General features: G+C 51.9%; 1 protein-coding gene across 1 annotated transcript in view; it reads right to left on the bottom strand.

Moving 5' to 3' along the window:
* Window positions 1-78: 78 nt before the first annotated feature.
* The window catches only part of PSKH1 (protein serine kinase H1), a 38,493-nt gene continuing 20,546 nt past the window's right edge, over window positions 79-18,025 (bottom strand). Inside the window, exon 3 of the mRNA XM_066242402.1 lies at window positions 79-2,396. Within this exon, the coding sequence (XP_066098499.1) occupies window positions 2,079-2,396 (318 nt within the window). The 3' untranslated portion in view covers window positions 79-2,078. The remainder of the gene's footprint in view (window positions 2,397-18,025) is intronic.

The following is an 18,025-nucleotide window of genomic DNA, read 5'->3' as shown; positions in this document are numbered from 1 at the left end:
TCCTGTAATAGTGATGCCCACGCTGGGCCCCCATCCCTCTTCCTGGGTGACCCCTTGGCCCACAACAAGGAGCCTGGGCTGTTGGAATGGGCAGCCTTCCCTGAGGAGGGCAACCTGTTTATTGAGTAAAGAAGATACATTTACAAACTGAGTACACAAAATAAATAACTGCACATTCTCCAACCGCAGTACATGGCATGAAGGCCCAGTTGGGCCTATCAAAGGCCCAAGTCTCCAAACTCTGTCCTCCCTTCAGGACCAGGCCTATCTGGGCAAGAGAAGAAATAATTCCCCAGGGCTTCGGGCCCTCAGAGGCACTTAGGAAGTAGGGGGAGTTCCGAGGCCATGAGGCTTGGGCTCTCCAGTGCCGTGTGCCATGGGCACTGGGGGCAGAAGGAGGGGGTGTGTAAGGCACAACTGACTTGGCCCAGAGTGGTCTCTTTGTCTTGGTTTCTCACTGGAGGTGGCACATGAAGAAAGAGGGCCTGGCCCAAGGCTACCACTGGGAGGAACTGAGAGAGGGCCAAATCCTCCTTGTTGGCAGGGGCCCTACATGCTAGCTAAGGCTAAAGCTGGGCCCTGGCTCCTTCCCATCCACTGAAAGCAGCTGTGGAGGGAGGGTGCTTGGGTTCTAGCCTGGTTTGTGGTCGGGGAGGCACCATGACTGACACAGGGATGGTCTGGCTCAAGCCTCTGGAAAAGTAGCCACCTAATTCCACTCACCTCCAGCAGGGGCTCTCTCCAGCCTGAGAGTTGGGGCCCAGACTGGAAGGGTAATGCTGTGAAAGGAAGCAGGGACAGGCTGGACTGGGCAAGGCCAGCTGTGAGAAGGTCAGTGTCCCAGGCACTCAGGGTTCAGAGGCAGATCACACAGTTTGGCTAAGTTCCAGGGGAAAGTACATACAAGCTCAGCAGAAGGGGAGTAGAGCAGCCTAGAGACTCTCCCTCAATGCAGCAGCTCCTTCCTTCCCACTTCCTTTTGAAGGATGAAGGGTGAGCACAGTGGTCATTCCTAGGCTGCCTATACTCATGCCAGACACTAGATGGTGTCTTCACACAGCTGCAGAGGAGAGACCAGCAGAGCTTGAAGGGAAAGGGCAATGGGAAGTACTAAGGATAGAACCAGGGCTGGCACTGGAACCCTGATGGGGCTCTCCCTGGCAAATTCCTGCCCTCTGCCTTGGCCCAGGTGCCACCATCCCCCAGGTAGCAGCAGTGGGGCTCCCTTTTAATGCCCCACAGTTGGGAAGGAGGCACCTGGAGAATAGAATAGGCATCCCAGGGGAGAGGAAGATGATGGTAGGCTCTGTAAAGATGGCACAGAGAGCAGTGGGCTGGTAGTGGGCAGGAACTCTCTCACAGTCAGACAGGCTAGAGCCTAGAGCGAGCCTGCTACCAGCAGGGCTACACAGTCCAGAAGGACCAAGCTTCATGAGGAGCTTTAGAGATCCTGGCAAGTCCTGGGGCCAGGAATGGTCCTTAGGATCTTCAAGAAGGAAGACAAATCCTGGCTGGGAGGTGGGGCACGGTTTAGACTTAGCCAGAGGCTGATAGTCCAGCCAAGGCACAAGCTTTGTGCCTCCCTGGGCCTCTCACTGGAGTGTAATCATGAGGATCAGGATGCCATGGAATGTGGGGGACCAGGCAGGAAGGCTAGGTGGAGGAAAGGGATGTTCCAGAAGTAACTGTCCCAAAGAACCCTGGAACCACAGGACACTCTACCTGGCATGGCATTCCTTTTTGGTCTGGGGAAGAGCCAAAGGCAAGGGGTGAAGGAGACTGAAGACCAAGACCTACCCTTTCCCCAACCTGTACCAGAGCAATTACCCACCAAAAAAAACATCAATGCCAGGCCAGGCTCCCAGTTCAGGGGAGCTCCCAGCCCCCTGGGCTCCCTCCATTCTGTTACACCAAGCCCAGGGTGAGGATGGGGACTGCTGAAGGCACAGGGAAGGGGCTGTGGCCATTCACCTACCACTGGCCATACAGGCCTATCTCCAGAGAGGGCACTGGGCCCAGAGAGGCCCAGAGTGTGACCAAGATGGGACCATCTCACGTCTCTATCACCGCCAGGCAGCTCAGCCATTGTACTGCTGCTGGTAGCGCAGGTTGAGCTCCCGCAGCTCTCGCTCCCGCACACGGCGTGACTTGTTGGACCGCGTAGAGCGGCTGGAACGTGTAGACTGGGCAGATTTGGTGCTCTGGCAGCGCGAGGAGGCGCGTTTGAGGAGGTTCTGGGAGATGGAGCGGTGCAGATTCTTCATAGATGAAGAGGCGGCCATGCTCACCACCCACGGGTGCCTCAGGGCCTGCAGTGCAGTCATACGGGCGCCAGGGTCCACTGTCAGCAGGCGGTCAATGAAGTCCTTGGCCAGGTTGGATACGCTGGGCCAGGGCTAAAGGCCAAGGATACGCATTAGCATTAGCGCAAGAGCATTCCACACTGATTTCCCCATCCCAACCATCCCAACACCACAGTGCTCAGACCTGTTTAACATTTGCATTCTCCTCCTTGAGGCATTGCCTGACTCCTCCCATGTAGAACATTCTGGGCCACCCTCCCCTCAAGACATCTGACAAGAAAAAGATGTGGGCCCTGGCTGGTTGGCTCAGCGGTAGAGCGTCGGCCTAGCGTGCGGAGGACCCGGGTTCGATTCCCGGCCAGGGCACATAGGAGAAGCGCCCATTTGCTTCTCCACCCCTCCGCCGCGCTTTCCTCTCTGTCTCTCTCTTCCCCTCCCACAGCCAAGGCTCCATTGGAGCAAGGATGGCCCGGGCGCTGGGCATGGCTCTGTGGCCTCTGCCTCAGGCGCTAGAGTGGCTCTGGTCGCAATATGGCGACGCCCAGGATGGGCAGAGCACCCCCCCCTGGGGGGCAGAGCACCGCCCCTGGTGGGCGTGCCGGGTGGATCCCGGTCGGGCGCATGCGGGAGTCTGTCTGACTGTCTCTCCCTGTTTCCAGCTTCAGAAAAATGAAAAAAAAAAAAAAAAAAAAAAAAAAAAAAAAAAAAAAGATGTGCTCTCCTCCCCAAGAAGCAAACTTCTAAGATTCCCTGGACTCATAAGCCTGACACAGGGAGGTGGCAAGTATCAAGACCCTCGCCCTGCCAACTTGCCCCAGGACCACTACAACTCAGGGATTTAAATTATTTTTTTTTACAACTCAGGAATTTTAAAGAGACTGACCCAAACCTTCCTCCAAACCCTGTGCCAGACTTTTCTTATTTTTTCAAGACAATAAACCACTTTTATTTACAAAGTTTTCAATAAGTTTAAATCTTTGAGTGGTACAGTATTACAAAGATTTGGTGTCCAGCAGCCTTAGCAAGAAGGTTGCTTTGGCCTCACCAGGCGGTGGAGCAGTGGATAAAGTGTCGGATTGGGATGCAGAGGACTCAGGGGGGTTTTTTTGTTGGTTTTTTTTTTGGGGGGGTTGTATTTTTCTGAAGCTGGAAACGGGGAGAGACAGTCAGACAGACTCCCGCATGCACCCGACTGGGATCCACCCGGCACGCCCACCAGGGGCAATGCTCTGCCCACCAAGGGGCGATGCTCTGCCCCTCCCGGGTGTCGCTCTGCTGCGACCAGAGCCACTCTAGTGCCTGGGGCAGAGGCCAAGGAGCCATCCCCAGCGCCCGGGCCATCTTTGCTCCAATAGAGCCTTGGCTGCGGGAGGGGAAGAGAGAGACAGAGAGGAAGGAGGGGGGGTGGAGAAGCAAACGGGCGCTTCTCCTGTGTGCCCTGGCCGGGAATCGAACCCGGGTCCCCCGCACGCCAGGCCGACGCTCTACCGCTGAGCCAACCGGCCAGGGCCAGGACCCAGGTTTGAGACCCCGAGGTCGCCAGCTTGAGCGCGGGCTCATCTGGTTTGAGCAAAGCTCACCAGCTTGGACCAAGGGTTGCTGGCTCGAGCAAGGGGTTATTTGGTCTCCTGACGGCCCACAGTCAAGGCACATATGAGAGAGCAATCAATGAACAACTAGGGTGTCGCAACAAAAAACTGATGATTGATGCTTCTCATCTCTCTCCGTTCCTGTCTGTCCCTATCTATCCCTCTCTCTCTCTCTCTCTCTCTCTCTCCCTGTCTCTGTAAAACAGAAAAAAAAAAGAAGAAGAAGAAGGTTGCTTTGGAATTTGGCATGAACCATCCACTGTTTCCACATACAGGAGTGACCTTCAGATGACATACACACCCAGACAAGCTAGGGCCCTCTGCAGCTCCTAAGGGCCAACTGGCAAGAGGAGTCACTGCCTTGTTCTTTCCTTATACATATAAGTCCATCTCTTTGAGAATAAACACCTTTTATTTTAAGAAAAGCTGTGTGTGCTCCCTCTTGTTCCAGAGACCCTGCTTATGGCCAGCAAAAATGGCCTTGGACCACAGCCTTCCAAACAAATTTATCACTTGAGAAGTCCTGTTTGTACCTGACCAGGCAGTGGTACAGTGGATACAGCATTGGACTGGGGCACGGAGGACCCAGGTTTGAAACTCCAAGGTAGCCAGCTTAAAGCCCAAGGTGGCTGGCTTGAGCCCAAGGTCGCTGGCTTGAGAAAGGAGTCACTCGCTGTAGCCCCTGGTCAAGGCGTAATCAATGGACAAGCAATCAACAAACAACTAAGATGCCTCAATGAAGAACTGATGCTTCTCATTTCTCTCCCTTCCTGTCTGTCTGTCCCTATCTGTCCCTCTCTCTTTCTCTATAAAAAAAAAAAAAAAAGTCCTGTTCCCATCAGGCCTTGACAAAAAGCCACAAATGAGCTCTAATCCCACCAGGCCACTTAGAGGCGAACTTCCTAGCCCTTATAAGATAGGATGCACCCTCCCTGCAACTGACAAAGAAGTGATGGGCAACCACAACAGGCCCTGCATCAGCCTCAGCCTCCCAGCAGTGGGGAGAAAAGGAAACAATTCAAGGCGATTAGATGTCTCCATCTGCTGAGCAAACAGTGGGGTTCCTGACTGGCCCACAGGAACCAGACCCTTCTCGGGGACACTCTCCAGTCTGCCTGACCTCTCTGAGCCAGACAGGGGCTCCTGGCAGTGCTCTGCGTCAGCCGCATTTTAGTACCCCATGCTGCCACATCGCAGCCACACACCAGGCAGCTGTCCATCTCTCAGTGGCATAGCCTGCACAGCCTGTCTTCAGCTAGCTGAATCCTTAGGTTCTTAGGGTGAAGGGCATTTGCTCAGACTCCCTCTTAGCCACCAGTGCTAAACAATTATTCAAGTGACTTAAATTTTATTGTTCCCATTACACCAGGCTGAGTTGGATGAGCCCCAGTGTCTAGTGCTGGGCTTACAGGAGGTACTCAGTAGATACAGGGCCAGTGAGTAAACAACCACGGATGGGTGCCCTCCCCTGGAGCCACTTTCAAGTCGTGGGGCTCAGGCAGGTAGGGCCCAGATACCCTGGGCCCTCAAGCACCTCCACTGGAGGAAGGCAGACACAGGTCTGCTCCAAGTCCCAGCATCTTCTAGGGAGTCTTTGGCACGGGCTCTGATGCTCCCCAAAGAGTGGGTGGCTATGGCCTTTGCTGAGCCTTTCCTCCCAGGTGATATCAGCCTGTTCCAACGCAGTGCCTTCACCTTGGATAACTTCTGAACACACTCTCTAGGGCAGGGGTCCCCAAACTTTTTACACAGGGGGCCAGTTCACTGTCCCTCAGACCATTGGAGGGCCGGACTATAAAAAAAAACTATGAACAAATCCCTATGCACACTGCACATATCTTATTATAAAGTAAAAAAACAAAACAGGAACAAATACAATATTTAAAATAAAGAACAAGTAAATTAAAATCAACAAACCAGTATTTCAATGGGAACTATGGACCTGCTTTTGGCTAATGAGATGGTCAATGTGCTCCTCTCACTGACCACCAATGAAAGAGGAGCCCCTTCCGGAAGTGCGGTGGGGGCCGGATAAATGGCCTCAGGGGGCCGTAGTTTGGGGACCCCTGCTCTAGGGGGTACAGGAAATTCTGTGAGCTCACATTCAGGGCAGCTACATGCCCTTTCGGCAGACACACTTAAACAGTGACTGCTGCTGCCCCCAACTGAGCTTCCTTGACCTCCAACTCCTCCCCCATGCTCTTCCCCACTACTGTACTGAGCGGGGCAGGGAGAACACTCATCCAGAGTCCTGAAGAAGCGGCAGGACTGCTTGCAGCTGTCACCCTTACCTGCCTGTTGTAAGGCAAATCTCAATTTTTACTGAGATGAACTGGAAGAAAGTAATAGAGACCTTTTTTTTTTCTTTTTAACAAAGACAGAGAGAGAGTCAGAGAGAGGGATAGACAGGGACAGACAGACAGGAATGGAGAGATGAGAAGCATCAATCATTAAGTTTTTCGTTGCGCATTGCAACACCTTAATTGTTCATTGATTGCCTTCTCATATGTGCCTTGACCGCAGGCCTTCAGCAGACCGAGTAACCCCTTGCTCCAACCAGTGACCTTGGGCTCAAGCTGGTGAGCTTTGTTCAAACCAGATGAGCCCTCGCTCAAGCTGGCGACCTCGGGGTCTCGAACCTGGGTCTTCCGCATCCCAGTCCAACGCTCTATCCACTGCGCCATCACCAGAAATTTGGTCAGGCGAGACCAAATTTCTAAACAGCCACCTAACAGGGTCCTCCTCAACAACAGGCCAACTCCCCAAGTTCCCTGGGGAGATAGCTACTGGCCTTCAGGAGGAGGGTGAGCAGCCAGGGCCTCAGGAACATGTGGCCCGGGGAGGCCCACAAACACCTTGCTGTCTGAAAGCAGTGAGGGGGTACAGGGAGCAATGACCCTCCCACACAAGCAGCCTGGTCCACGTTTCCCTACTGGCCTCCAGTACTGAGGCCAACATACAGGATGAGTGGACTGGACAGTTGTTGCCAAAGTAGCTTTTAGCTTATACTTCAAGAAAGCTCCATGGCTTGCTGCTGCCAGCTGAACACAAGGAGCCAATATGAGGGGCCAGCAAGCCAGATCACAAATACTCATTGCAGCCCCTGTCACTCATTTAAGAGATGGAAAGAAGCAGGCACAATGGGGCCACTGATGGACACAGCAAACCTAGAACTGAACAGGTTGGGTCATGGGAATACCAGTGCTGCCCTGCAATCTTTTATGGTCTCTAAGAAAAGGAGAAATCACTGGGGAACACACGGCAGCTCAGCCTGGCCTGTTGGCAGGACAGCCCCAAGACAGCTGGCAGCCTGGGCTATCCAAACGGCTAGGACATGGGTTCTGCCCCTGTTCCTTGGTCCAGCCAAGACAGAAGAGGGGCAACTTCTCTGCAGATGAGAGAATAAACAGTTGTCAAGCTGAACTCACAAGCCAAGAACTCGAACATGGATGGATTGAAGGCTCTCCACTTTACATCCACACCTAAACAAAGAAAGGCCCCCTGCAGCTTCAAACCAGTCCAATGCACTCTTCGACTGGCCTCTCATCAGACCCACCCTGTGGGCTTAAGCATCTTGATTTCCAGAGTGGCACAGGCACACGCCAGGCATCAACCCCAGCTGCTCTGTGAGTGGCCAGCCCGTTAGTACCAAAGTGAGTCAAATTGATCTGTCCCTCCTACTCCCCCAAACATTCGTCTCTCCAATTACTTGTGTATGTGAGGCTGTGTGCAGAATGCCGATGAATTCATTTGTCTGAGGGCCAGCCCAGCCCTCTCTGACAGGCCCCAGCTCTCCCCATCTTTGAATAGCTGTGAGCGGCTGGGCCAGGTGGGTCCCCCAAGCCAATATGATTCAAGCCGTGTTGACCTGAGAACCGGGTAGTGCCAGTGGCCCCCAGCCTAACCATCATACACTGAGGAACTTGCTGTGGGAAGTCATCAGGCCACTGAACAAAGCAAGTGGTTCTCATCTAGCCCGCTGATGGCAGGGAAGGCCTCAGGCTGAATTCTAGAATAGGAGCCTTAGAGCCCTGCTGAAGTCTCCAATGGGGTTCAGAAAGGAAAATCAGCCTGACCAGGCGGTGGCGCAGTGGACAGAACGACAGACTGGGATGCAGAGGACCCAGGTTCGAGACCCCGAGGTCGCCAGCATGAGTGTGGGCTCATCTGGTTTGAGCAAAAAGCTCATCAGCTTGGACCCAAGGTCACTGGCTCGGGCAAAGGGGTTTCTCGGTTTGCTGTAGCCCCCAGTCAAGGCACATATGAGAAAGCAATCAGTGAACAATTAAAGTGCTACAACGAAAAACTGATGATTGGTGCTTCTTATCTCTCTCTGTTCCTGTCTCTGTCCCTATCTATCCCTCTCTCTGTCTCTGTAAAAAAAAAAAAAAAAAAAAAAAAAAGGAAAATCAAAGCTTTCTACACTCCACAGCTTCCAGCTCTAAATCCAGTTCAGCACTGCTTTAGAAAGACTAACCCATCTCCTCCCTCAACTTGTCTGGACCTCTAGAAACATACGAGTATGTCTGTCTGCCTATGATTGACTGGCTGGGAAGTATTCTGAACATAAGAAAAAGAAAAATTATTAGTCATACCATTGGGTTTCCACAGCCCTAACTGTTGGCTCTGAGTAAAGAACAGAGCTCTCACCTCAGCATACTTAGGCCCAGATCAGGGGCACATATGGGCCTCGGGTAGCTGACAGAGGCAGCCTAGTCAGTCTCCCAGAGGTGTCCACCTCTTTCTGGGCTGGCATGGAGAACGGGGCATGGAAGAAAATGTTAAAATGTCAGTCTGCCGCCATGCCTCCCAACACTCATGTCTCCCTCTGCTGTCAGATCAAAAGACAGTTGTTAATACCCAGGATATAGCCTATACCCTCCTTTCCAGAAGTCTCTCATGAGCTGTGCAGGTAGGGGATGAGCTGTCCTGAGGACAAAGAGAGGTTGTCCTCCACCCTGGCTCTGACCATCAAGTTGGCTGCCCTTCTCCCTAGTCCATAGCTTCTAGAGTCCTTGTTCCCTTGCAGACAGGATAGCTACCACTGATATGGCCACAGCAGAGATGCTAACGAAGGCTAGAGGGGGGATCTATCATGTGGGCACTTCCTTACTAACTCCTCAGCAGTAGAGTCCAAGTCTCCCTTCAGAGAGAGACACCAAATCACAAAGACCTTTCCTTGCTCTACCTTTAACGTCACAAGGGCCTGGCGAGAACATTACCCAAGTCACTACCAGTGGTATCACCTGGAGCTCAAGGGCTAAGGGAACAAAGGATGGAGCCAGCTCTCTGGCCTGGCTGCAGAGAGAGGAGGAAGCTGCTTCTTTAGAGCAGAAACCCAACTCACAGGGCTTGCCCTAGACACCCTCCGCAGGCAGGCTGAGGGGTGAGAAAGGTCTGCTGTCTCTTCTGGATGGCATCTGGGTGACAAATTAAAATGATAGGCTGCAAGCCCATCAACCCACGTTCTAGTTCTATCTTCTCTATGTGACCTTAGAGAAATCACAGCCTCCTCACTTTTAATACAGAGGAGCTGAATGCAATGAATTCGAAGTCTCTCCCAGTTTCTGAAGTCCTGGATTTTAAGAAGATGGCTCCCCATCTTTTTTCCTCATTTGGCTGTGTGTGAGGAAAAGAAGCATGGCATCTAACATTTAAGCCAATTTGACCTCTTGACCTGTATGGGTTCTCTTACAGCCCATGATGATGCTGGGGAAAGTTCCCTGGCAGTGAAGGCAGCACCACCAAAGAGCTTCTGGGGAAGGAAGGGAAGAAAGAGCCTGGGCTTTGCTCCTATGACTCAGTTCTCCCTCGGCTTTGTCTCAAGATGTATTTTCAGGCCCAGCTTTCCCACCTTCACAGACCTCCTTCCTGTACTTACGTGGGCATGAATGAGAGCAGAGAAAAGGGCACAGAGGAAATTCTGGGAAACAGAGAGAGCTTCAGGTTTACTCAGGAGAACAGAATTATTAGTATAACAAGAACAGCACACACTCATGTCGCCCATGAGGAAACGTGTTTTTTAAACTTCAGAAGAATTAGACACTCAGTGGCAGTGGAGCCAGCAATTCTCGCCCCTAGTCAAGACACTCACTGTCCTGGTACCTGGGCTTCCAGATCAGACAGGACCCACCACCCTGGGACTTGGCAGGGGATGGGTGGGGGCAAGCAGCAGAAAGGAGAAGGATGTTGGGAAGAGAGCCTGAGGGGAGAAAAAGAAGGAAGATAATAGTCTTAAAAAGAGGCAGAGAATGGCCTGACCTGTGGTGGCACAGTGGATAAAGCGTCGACCTGGAAATGCTGAGGTCGCCGATTCGAAACCCTGGGCTTGCCTGGTCAAGGCACATATGGGAGTTGATGCTTCCGGCTCCTCCCCCTTCTCTCTCTCTCCCTCTCTCTCTCCTCTCTAAAAATGAATAAATAAAATTTAAAAAAAAAATCAAGGTAAAAAAGAGGCAGAGAATGAAGATAAAAATAAAATGAGAAAAGGCATGAGCCCTGGCCGGTTGGCTCAGCGGTAGAGCGTCGGCCTAGCGTGCAGAGGACCCGGGTTCGATTCCGGCCAGGACACACAGGAGAAGCGCCCATTTGCTTCTCCACCCCTCCGCCGCACTTTCCTCTCTGTCTCTCTCTTCCCCTCCCGCAGCCAAGGCTCCATTGGAGCAAAGATGGCCCAGGCGCTGGGGATGGCTCCTTGGCCTCTGCCCCAGGCGCTAGAGTGGCTCTGGTCGCGGCAGAGCGACGCCCCGGAGGGGCAGAGCATCGCCCCCTGGTGGGCAGAGCATCACCCCTGGTGGGCGTGCCGGGTGGATCCCGGTCGGGCGCATGTGGGAGTCTAACTGCCTCCCCGTTTCCAGCTTCGGGAAAATGCAAAAAATGAAGGAAAAAAAAAAGTTTTAATTCTAATTTAATTAGAATTCTAATTTCTGAGGCAGTTTGGAAACCTGATGGCTGTTAGACTATCACTCACACTGTGGCCTCTGTCCCCAGAAGTCTGGATCCCGGGAACACTGGTACACTGGACTTGGCTCAGGGCAGGCACTTGGTCAACACTAGTTAACAAGATGAGTAAAGGGATGAAGGTGCCAGCTTTCTGCCCAAGCCAGCCAGGCCACACTGGAGTGCTGCTCAGGTCTAGGCACCACAGCTGTACCAGGAGACAAACGGGCGCCAGGCAGGCACACATGAAGAGTGACATTCTGTGATGGGAGAACTGATGGAGGATAAGAGCCTGGAGAGGTACAGCCAGTGGGAGTGGGAGGGTGGGGGGATGAACAAGCAGCTTCCACCCCCATAGGGACAGGAGGGGGATGAATTGGGAGGCCATCAGCAGATTTAAAGAGGTCAGAATGTGGGAGAGACAACAGTCCCAGCAGCTCCCAGAGGAACGTGAGGGCCTAGAAGCAACAGTGCCTTTGAGAGGGCAGAGCTCTCCAGGTAGAGACAAATAATAAGAGCAAAACAGGGAGGGGACAGATGGTGCACTTAGTAACCACTTCAAACACAATCCACATTACATCTCTTTTGTTGGAGAGGCCTCAGTGAGTCCGGGGACGGAAACGGCAGTGATGAAGAGCAGCTCTGACCCTGGGTTAATGAGATGCTATAGGTAGTCAAAGCAAGGCGTTTGAGTAGGAATGGCTGAATGCAGCAATATGTAGAGATGAGCAACTGCTTCTGCCACCACAGAAACCGAAGTGTACTGCTCTCTGGGGAGTGTGCAACCAGGGCAGCAGTGGCAGAGGGATGCCTAGAAGACAGGACTCCAGAGAGCCAAGTGGTGGCCCAGAGATAGCACATGAGGGAGATGCTGCCCCCTCCACTCAGTCTGCCTCCTGCTCCCATAAGGAGAGACCTGCTCCTGCCTTCCTCCAAGAGGTCTCCAACCAGAGGGACCAATGAGGGTCTACTGCCCACACTCAGTGGACCAAACCATGCCACCTCCCAGTGACCAGACTGGACTGAGGGTATCTGCTCCTGCATTTATTTACTGAACACCTACTAGGTACCAGGAGCTCTGATGAGGTACAGATGGCCCTTGCCAAGGGATCCCTTCTTGAACAGATATGGGAGTACTGCTCGATCTCTCAGGACTCTTGCATACAGCAAGCATCATCATCCAGCACTTGATACCCAGTAGCCACCAACAGGCAAATAGAAAACAAAGGCTTAGGGATGACTCAGAGAAAAGAATTTTAAATCAACTTGTCATTTTTTTGGTGCTGTCAGCTATTCAAACAGACCATCCTCTGATTCTGGGAGCAGAGGGCAGTGAGAAAAGAATGGGGAGCTGATGGAACACCACAGCCCCCTCGTACATTGGAAATGGGAATATGAGGCAATTAAAGGCATCCAGCAGAATCCAAGCACAAGCCAGGAAACATGTCCCCCATCTCCCTGACTGTCTGTTGCCTAAACACACATCCAGTCTCCAGCTTTCCCCTACCCCCGGCAGTCCTCCCATGGCTCTGGGGCAAGGTCTGCTCCCAGTGCCCAGTTGCTCTCTGTCAGAGTATGTGAACCAGGCTGTATGACCAGTCCCCAAAGGCACTGAACCCCTTCATCTTGGGAACTCGGAGATATGCCACTCTCTCCAATTCATTTTATCTTTAACACCCAGAGCAGAGTCATTTTAAGAAGTGAGAAAGAGCTGAGATGGGAATGTAAATGTCAACTCTAGCTCTGGGCACTCATCCTAATGCAGGACTATCAGAATTACAAAATGGCCCAATTAACTGCCCTTGGACTCCAAGTATATAGATGGTCAACTCATATTCCAGAAAGCCACTACTGGGAAGCCACCTCCCACCAACACTTATCGCCCAGGTCCTGTAGGTGGGCTTCCTCTCCCACTAGGATTCTGTCCTCTGCCCAGAAGCATTCACTCTCCCGAGTGAGGCTCTGTGGACATCTCTGCCCAGGACCATCTGGTCCTGGTGTAGTCCCTCAGGCTCTCCTACAGCTCACAGTCCAAGCAGAGGAGGGTAACAATTAAAGTTGCTAGACACGGGGAGGCAGCAAAGCTGCTGACGGCATCTCTCTGCTAACAGTCCTCCAAGAGCCTCTTCATCTATCCTGCATCTAGGAATAGAACTCTTGACAAAAGCAATGCCATTAGGCCAGTGACATCACATTTCATGTCAAGTGAATCATAGAATTTCCTAGCGGAACCATAACAGTCCTCTAATATGGGTATACAGATGGTGACTCACTTTCTGTGTCACTGCTTTAGAAACAGTTGCTCCAGCCCTCCTGGGCCTTCCATGACAGGAAGCTCCCTCTCTTGAGGTGGCTCTTTGTGTCTTCAGACTGCTCTTATAGTCACACAGGCCTTCCTCACATCTGGTCACTATGTCTCCTCCTCATCACTTCCATTGTGGCTCTGGCTTGGCCCTCTCCACTCCAGTACCTCTAGTCACCAGGTATTCAAATTTCTCCACTCAAAATCACTGTCATTGCCTTTTCCTTCCCAGCACTCCCACCTCTTTCAAGATTCATTTGCTTCTAAGTCGGTGTGGCCAGCACCCCTGTTAGCAGGCTCCCCACTTGTTCCTGGAGTCCAGCCTCCAGAACAGAGCATTCAGCCAGCATGGGCAGCCTAGTCTGCCCGCCAACCAATAATTCTGGGTCCCTTCCAAGGGCATCACCAACAACCACTGGTATTTCCCTCAGGAGAGAGTACTAAGAGTGTATGTATCAATACACATGCTATCCTCACACATGCTGTCCTCAAGGACCTCATAAGCCAGGGAGGAGAAACATGTCCACAGACAACAGGCAGAGAAAATGAAGAAACAGACTGCAGCGACATGCTGAGGCATGTGTCAGTAGACTGAGGGGATAGGAAAGTCAAGATGGCCTGCATTTAAATCCCAGGCCTGATACCCTCTAACTGTAAGAGCATGGACAACTTACTTAACTTCACTAGCCTCAATTTCCTCATCTATAAAATGGGCGGATTACATCCACCTGGGAGGACTATTGTGGATATCATAGATGTTGAATATAGAACCCTCAGCCCTGCTCCTGGTAGGCACTACACAATGGCAGTGGTCAGCATATTCAGAAAGGAAGCCATGTTTGACTGGACCTCTTCTACGGCTGACATTGGGAGCAGAAGGGAAAGCCTGAGCAATAGCTTAGTGTGGGGAGTACGTGAACTGAGCAAACGTCTTGAGTCTATGGTGTATGGGGAATAGGGTGAGGCATGAGGCCAGGCCTGGGGCTAGAGTATCTAGACTCTCAGCATCATGGGGGATAGGTTAATGAAGGAGGACTCATTTGATGTGCTTCCCTCTGCCACTGTGGACACCAGGCCCCACCTGGTGATGTCAAGGCAGATCACTATATACTCTCCAGGCGACAGAGCAGCCTGAGTCCTCTCTCAATCTGCCCTCACAAGCTGAAAAGGTTACAGAGCCCAGGAGGGCTCTACCTCCCACTCCTTCTCTTCTTCTTCTTTTTTTTTTTTTTTTTGGTATTTTTCTTAAGTGAGAAGCAGGGAGGCAGGCAGGCAGACTCCCACATGTGCCCGACCGGGATCCACCCAGCATAACCACCAGGGGGCAATGCTCTGCCCATCTGGGGCACTGCTCCACTGAACAGGAGCCATTCTAATGCCTGAGGTGGAGGCCATGGAGCTGTCCTCCATGCCTGAGCCAACTTTGCTCCAATGGAGCCTTGGCTGAAGGAGGGGAAGAGGGAGACAGAGAGGAAGGAGAGGGGGAAGGGGGAAGAAGCAGATGGGTGTTTCTCCTGTGTGCCCTGACCAATTATCGAACCCGGGACTTCCACACACCAGGCTGACACTCTACCACTGAGCCAACCGGCCAGGGCTCTTCTCTTCTTAAATGATGACTCACGCATACCTCATGGAGCCCACTCTCTGGATCCCTGATCTGTCCCAAGTATCTCCACAAGGCTAAGCTGAGACTATTCCAACAGCTCCTAGTTAGTCTTCCTCCTGGTAATCTCCCACAACTCCTTGCTGCAGTCCCCCTTCCCTATCAAGAACCTAGAGCGGGTCCTGGCCTGTTGGCTCAGTGGTAGAGCGTTGGCCTGGCGTGAGGAAGTCCCAGGTTCGATTCCCGGCCAGGACACACAGGAAAGGCGTCCATCTGCTTATCCACCCCTCCCTCTCTCCTTCCTCTCTGTCTCTCTCTTCCCCTCCCGCAGCCGAGACTCCATTGGAGCAAAAGATGGCCCGGGCACTGGGGATGGCTCCTTGGCCTCTGCCCCAGGCGCTAGAGTGGCTCTGGTCGCAACAGAGCGACGCCCCGGATGGGCAGAACATCGCCCCCTGGTGGGCGTGCCAGGTGGATCCCGGCCGGGCGCATGCGGGAGTCTGTCTGACTGCCTCCCCGTTTCCAGCTTAAGAAAAATACAAAAAAAATAAAATAATAATAATAAAAAAAAGAACCTAGAGCAGCCTGACCAGGCGGTAGCGCAGTGGACAGAGTGTTGGTCTGGGATGCAGAGGACCCAGGTTCGAGACCCCCGAGGTCGCCAGATTGAGCACGGGCTCATCTGGTTTGAGCAAAAAGCCCACCAGCTTGAACCCAAGGTCGCTGGCTCCAGCAAGGGGTTACTCGGTCTGCTGAAGGCCCGCAGTCAAGGCACATATAAGAAAGCAATCAATGAACAACTAAGGTGTTGCAATGCGCAATGAAAAACTAATGACTGATGCTTCTCATCTCTCTCTGTTTCTGTCTGTCTGTCCCTGTCTATCCCTTTCTCTCTCTGGGGAAAAAAAAAAAAAGAACCTAGAGCAGGGGTCCCCAAACTATGGCCCGCAGGCCACATGCGGCCCCCTGAAGCCATTTATCCAGCCCCTGCCGCACTTCCGGAAGGGGCACCTCTTTCATTGGTGGTCAGTGAGAGGAGCATAGTTCCCATTGAAATACTGGTCAGTCTGTTGATTTAAATTTACTTGTTCTTTATTTTAAATATTGTATTAATTCCCATTTTTTTTTTTTACTTTAAAATAAGATATGTGCAGTGTGCATAGGGATTTGTTCATAGTTTTTTTATAGTCCAGCCCTCCAACGGTCTGAGGGACAGTGAACTGGCCCCCTGTGTAAAAAGTTTGGGGACCCCTGACCTAGAGGGCTCCCTCCCACCCAAAGCTTCTGATCTCCATGTACCCTCCAGAACTACAGAGCTCCTAACACCAAACACTAGGCCTGTCCACCCTCTTTAACCTCTGTTCCATCATCCCAAACAATCTCATTTATTGTGAAGCACAGTCAGACATGTTCTACCTTCTGAGCCTACTCCTGCTGAAAGCCTGTCCTGCAGGAAATCTTTTATTTAAGTCCACAGAAAACACTGAGGGTAACAGGGGCTGCATGGACTGAGCCTTTGGGGAGTGAGCGTACTGGATAGTACCTGGTACGCATGAGGCACCACTATGAGGGGGCAAGTGGCAGAAAAAGTGTCCCTAAAAAGGCAAGAAGTACCATGGGACTTACTGTCAGCTGAGGAATGCATACATCCAACCCTTGCTGAGCTCCAAGTGGGCAGTCCTTTATCTATACACAGAGTCAGACTGAAACACTCTCAATGTGGCATGTTCTCTAGCAGGTTTTCTGGCAGGGCCTTACTCATTTAGATGGCCTTTAAAAGAGCAATTGACTATCACACAGAATAAGACAGATGGCTGGATTGGTGGCAGGGACAGGGCCCAGCCTTAAGAAGGGGGCCCAGCCACCTGCCTTGAGCCCCACAGCCCATGTTCCAGACTGCCCAGGCCCAGTGGCTCTATGCCAAGGTATGTGTGGCATATGCTTGACAAGGGTTCATCCTGTGGACATTTCGTATTTCTAGTCCTTCCTCCCCAAGCAATCTAAGGCCTCATGGTGATAGGAAAAGTCCTTCATGTCTCTCTCCATCTTCCGCAACTGCACTTATTCATAGGCAATGATCAGCAGAACAGAAAGTCAGATGACTGGTCTCCAGTTCAGAAAGCCTGATCTAATGTGGAGGCCTCCTCATCGAAGAAACTATCCAGACAAATCCCTCCCAATCCAGAGCTCTGTCAGAAGGTGATGCAACTCTGGAATTGGAAACTGATTAAAGGTACTAGGGCCAAAGGTCAGGCAGAGATCCCCTATATACTGGAAATCTCAGATTCATACCTTATGATTCCAGCAGAGCAAGAAGTAGAATCTCAGGACCCAGTCTTGTGGCTACAGTAGGATCAGGAAGCCTACATCCATTCAGTATCCCCTTAATCTGTCATTCTCTACCCTCAGATAATCAATAGCCAGTCAGCAAGACTCTGCAAGTTCCAATTAGATAAACTGCCTGTTCAGCAACTGCCAGAATCAGGAACTTTTGGGCAAATCTAGACTTTTCTAAAGAGTCTTTTCTTTGTCAGCATCTCTTGGGAAACCTCCCTCCCTCCCATAGCTAAGTTTGCTACTCCTTTTGCCAGTGAGACCCTCAACAGCCTGGCACCACACAGAGCTCAAAGGGTGAGAGCTCCCAGAGAGCAGCAAACCAGGCAAGGCCTAGGCACAACACTGCCTCTGTGAGGTGGATTCTGGGTCTTCTGATCCTTGATGAAACCTAGCCCAGAGAGTGAGTAGGGCAATGTCTTCTGTGATCACAACATTGTAGGTGGGGCTTCCCAGCCAGCCAGCACTTGTTTTGTTGAATGCATTTGGAGCAAAGAAAAAAATCATAAGAAATGTTATGGAGGAGTTGAAGAACGTTCCAGTTTCCCCTTTGCCTGTGGTCAGCAGAGGTGGCCTGAAGAGGAAAGCTTCCCTCCCTTCCTCACATCACCCTAAGACACGTGATCTGGGAATCCCCCAGAGAAGGAAGTCTTTGACTGACTCCAAGACCATTTCTGGAAGCTGACAAGGAGGAAGATGGAGCACATGACCTCAGATGCTGAAAGAAAATTGGTGTGAGGCTTTTGGGTGACTCCTGCAGGAAATGCTACTCTGGTCAGCTGGCTGGGGCCAGAGAGGGCCCAGTCCAAAATCCCTGGAAGGAAAGCTGGCCTGAAGAAGGGATCTGGTCCCACAGCTTCCCTCCCCTCCATGCAGGTTACTCAAGAAGCATGGACAAAAAAAAAAAAAAAAGCAGCAGCAGCATGGACAAGACAGCTCCTCACAAGCCCAGGCC

Source organism: Saccopteryx bilineata, chromosome 9 (genome assembly GCF_036850765.1).
Source record: "Saccopteryx bilineata isolate mSacBil1 chromosome 9, mSacBil1_pri_phased_curated, whole genome shotgun sequence".
In the NCBI taxonomy this organism is placed as follows: Eukaryota; Metazoa; Chordata; class Mammalia; order Chiroptera; family Emballonuridae; genus Saccopteryx; species Saccopteryx bilineata.
The sequence above is the reverse complement of the archived record's forward strand: the minus strand, read 5'-3'. Positions and strand labels throughout refer to the sequence as shown.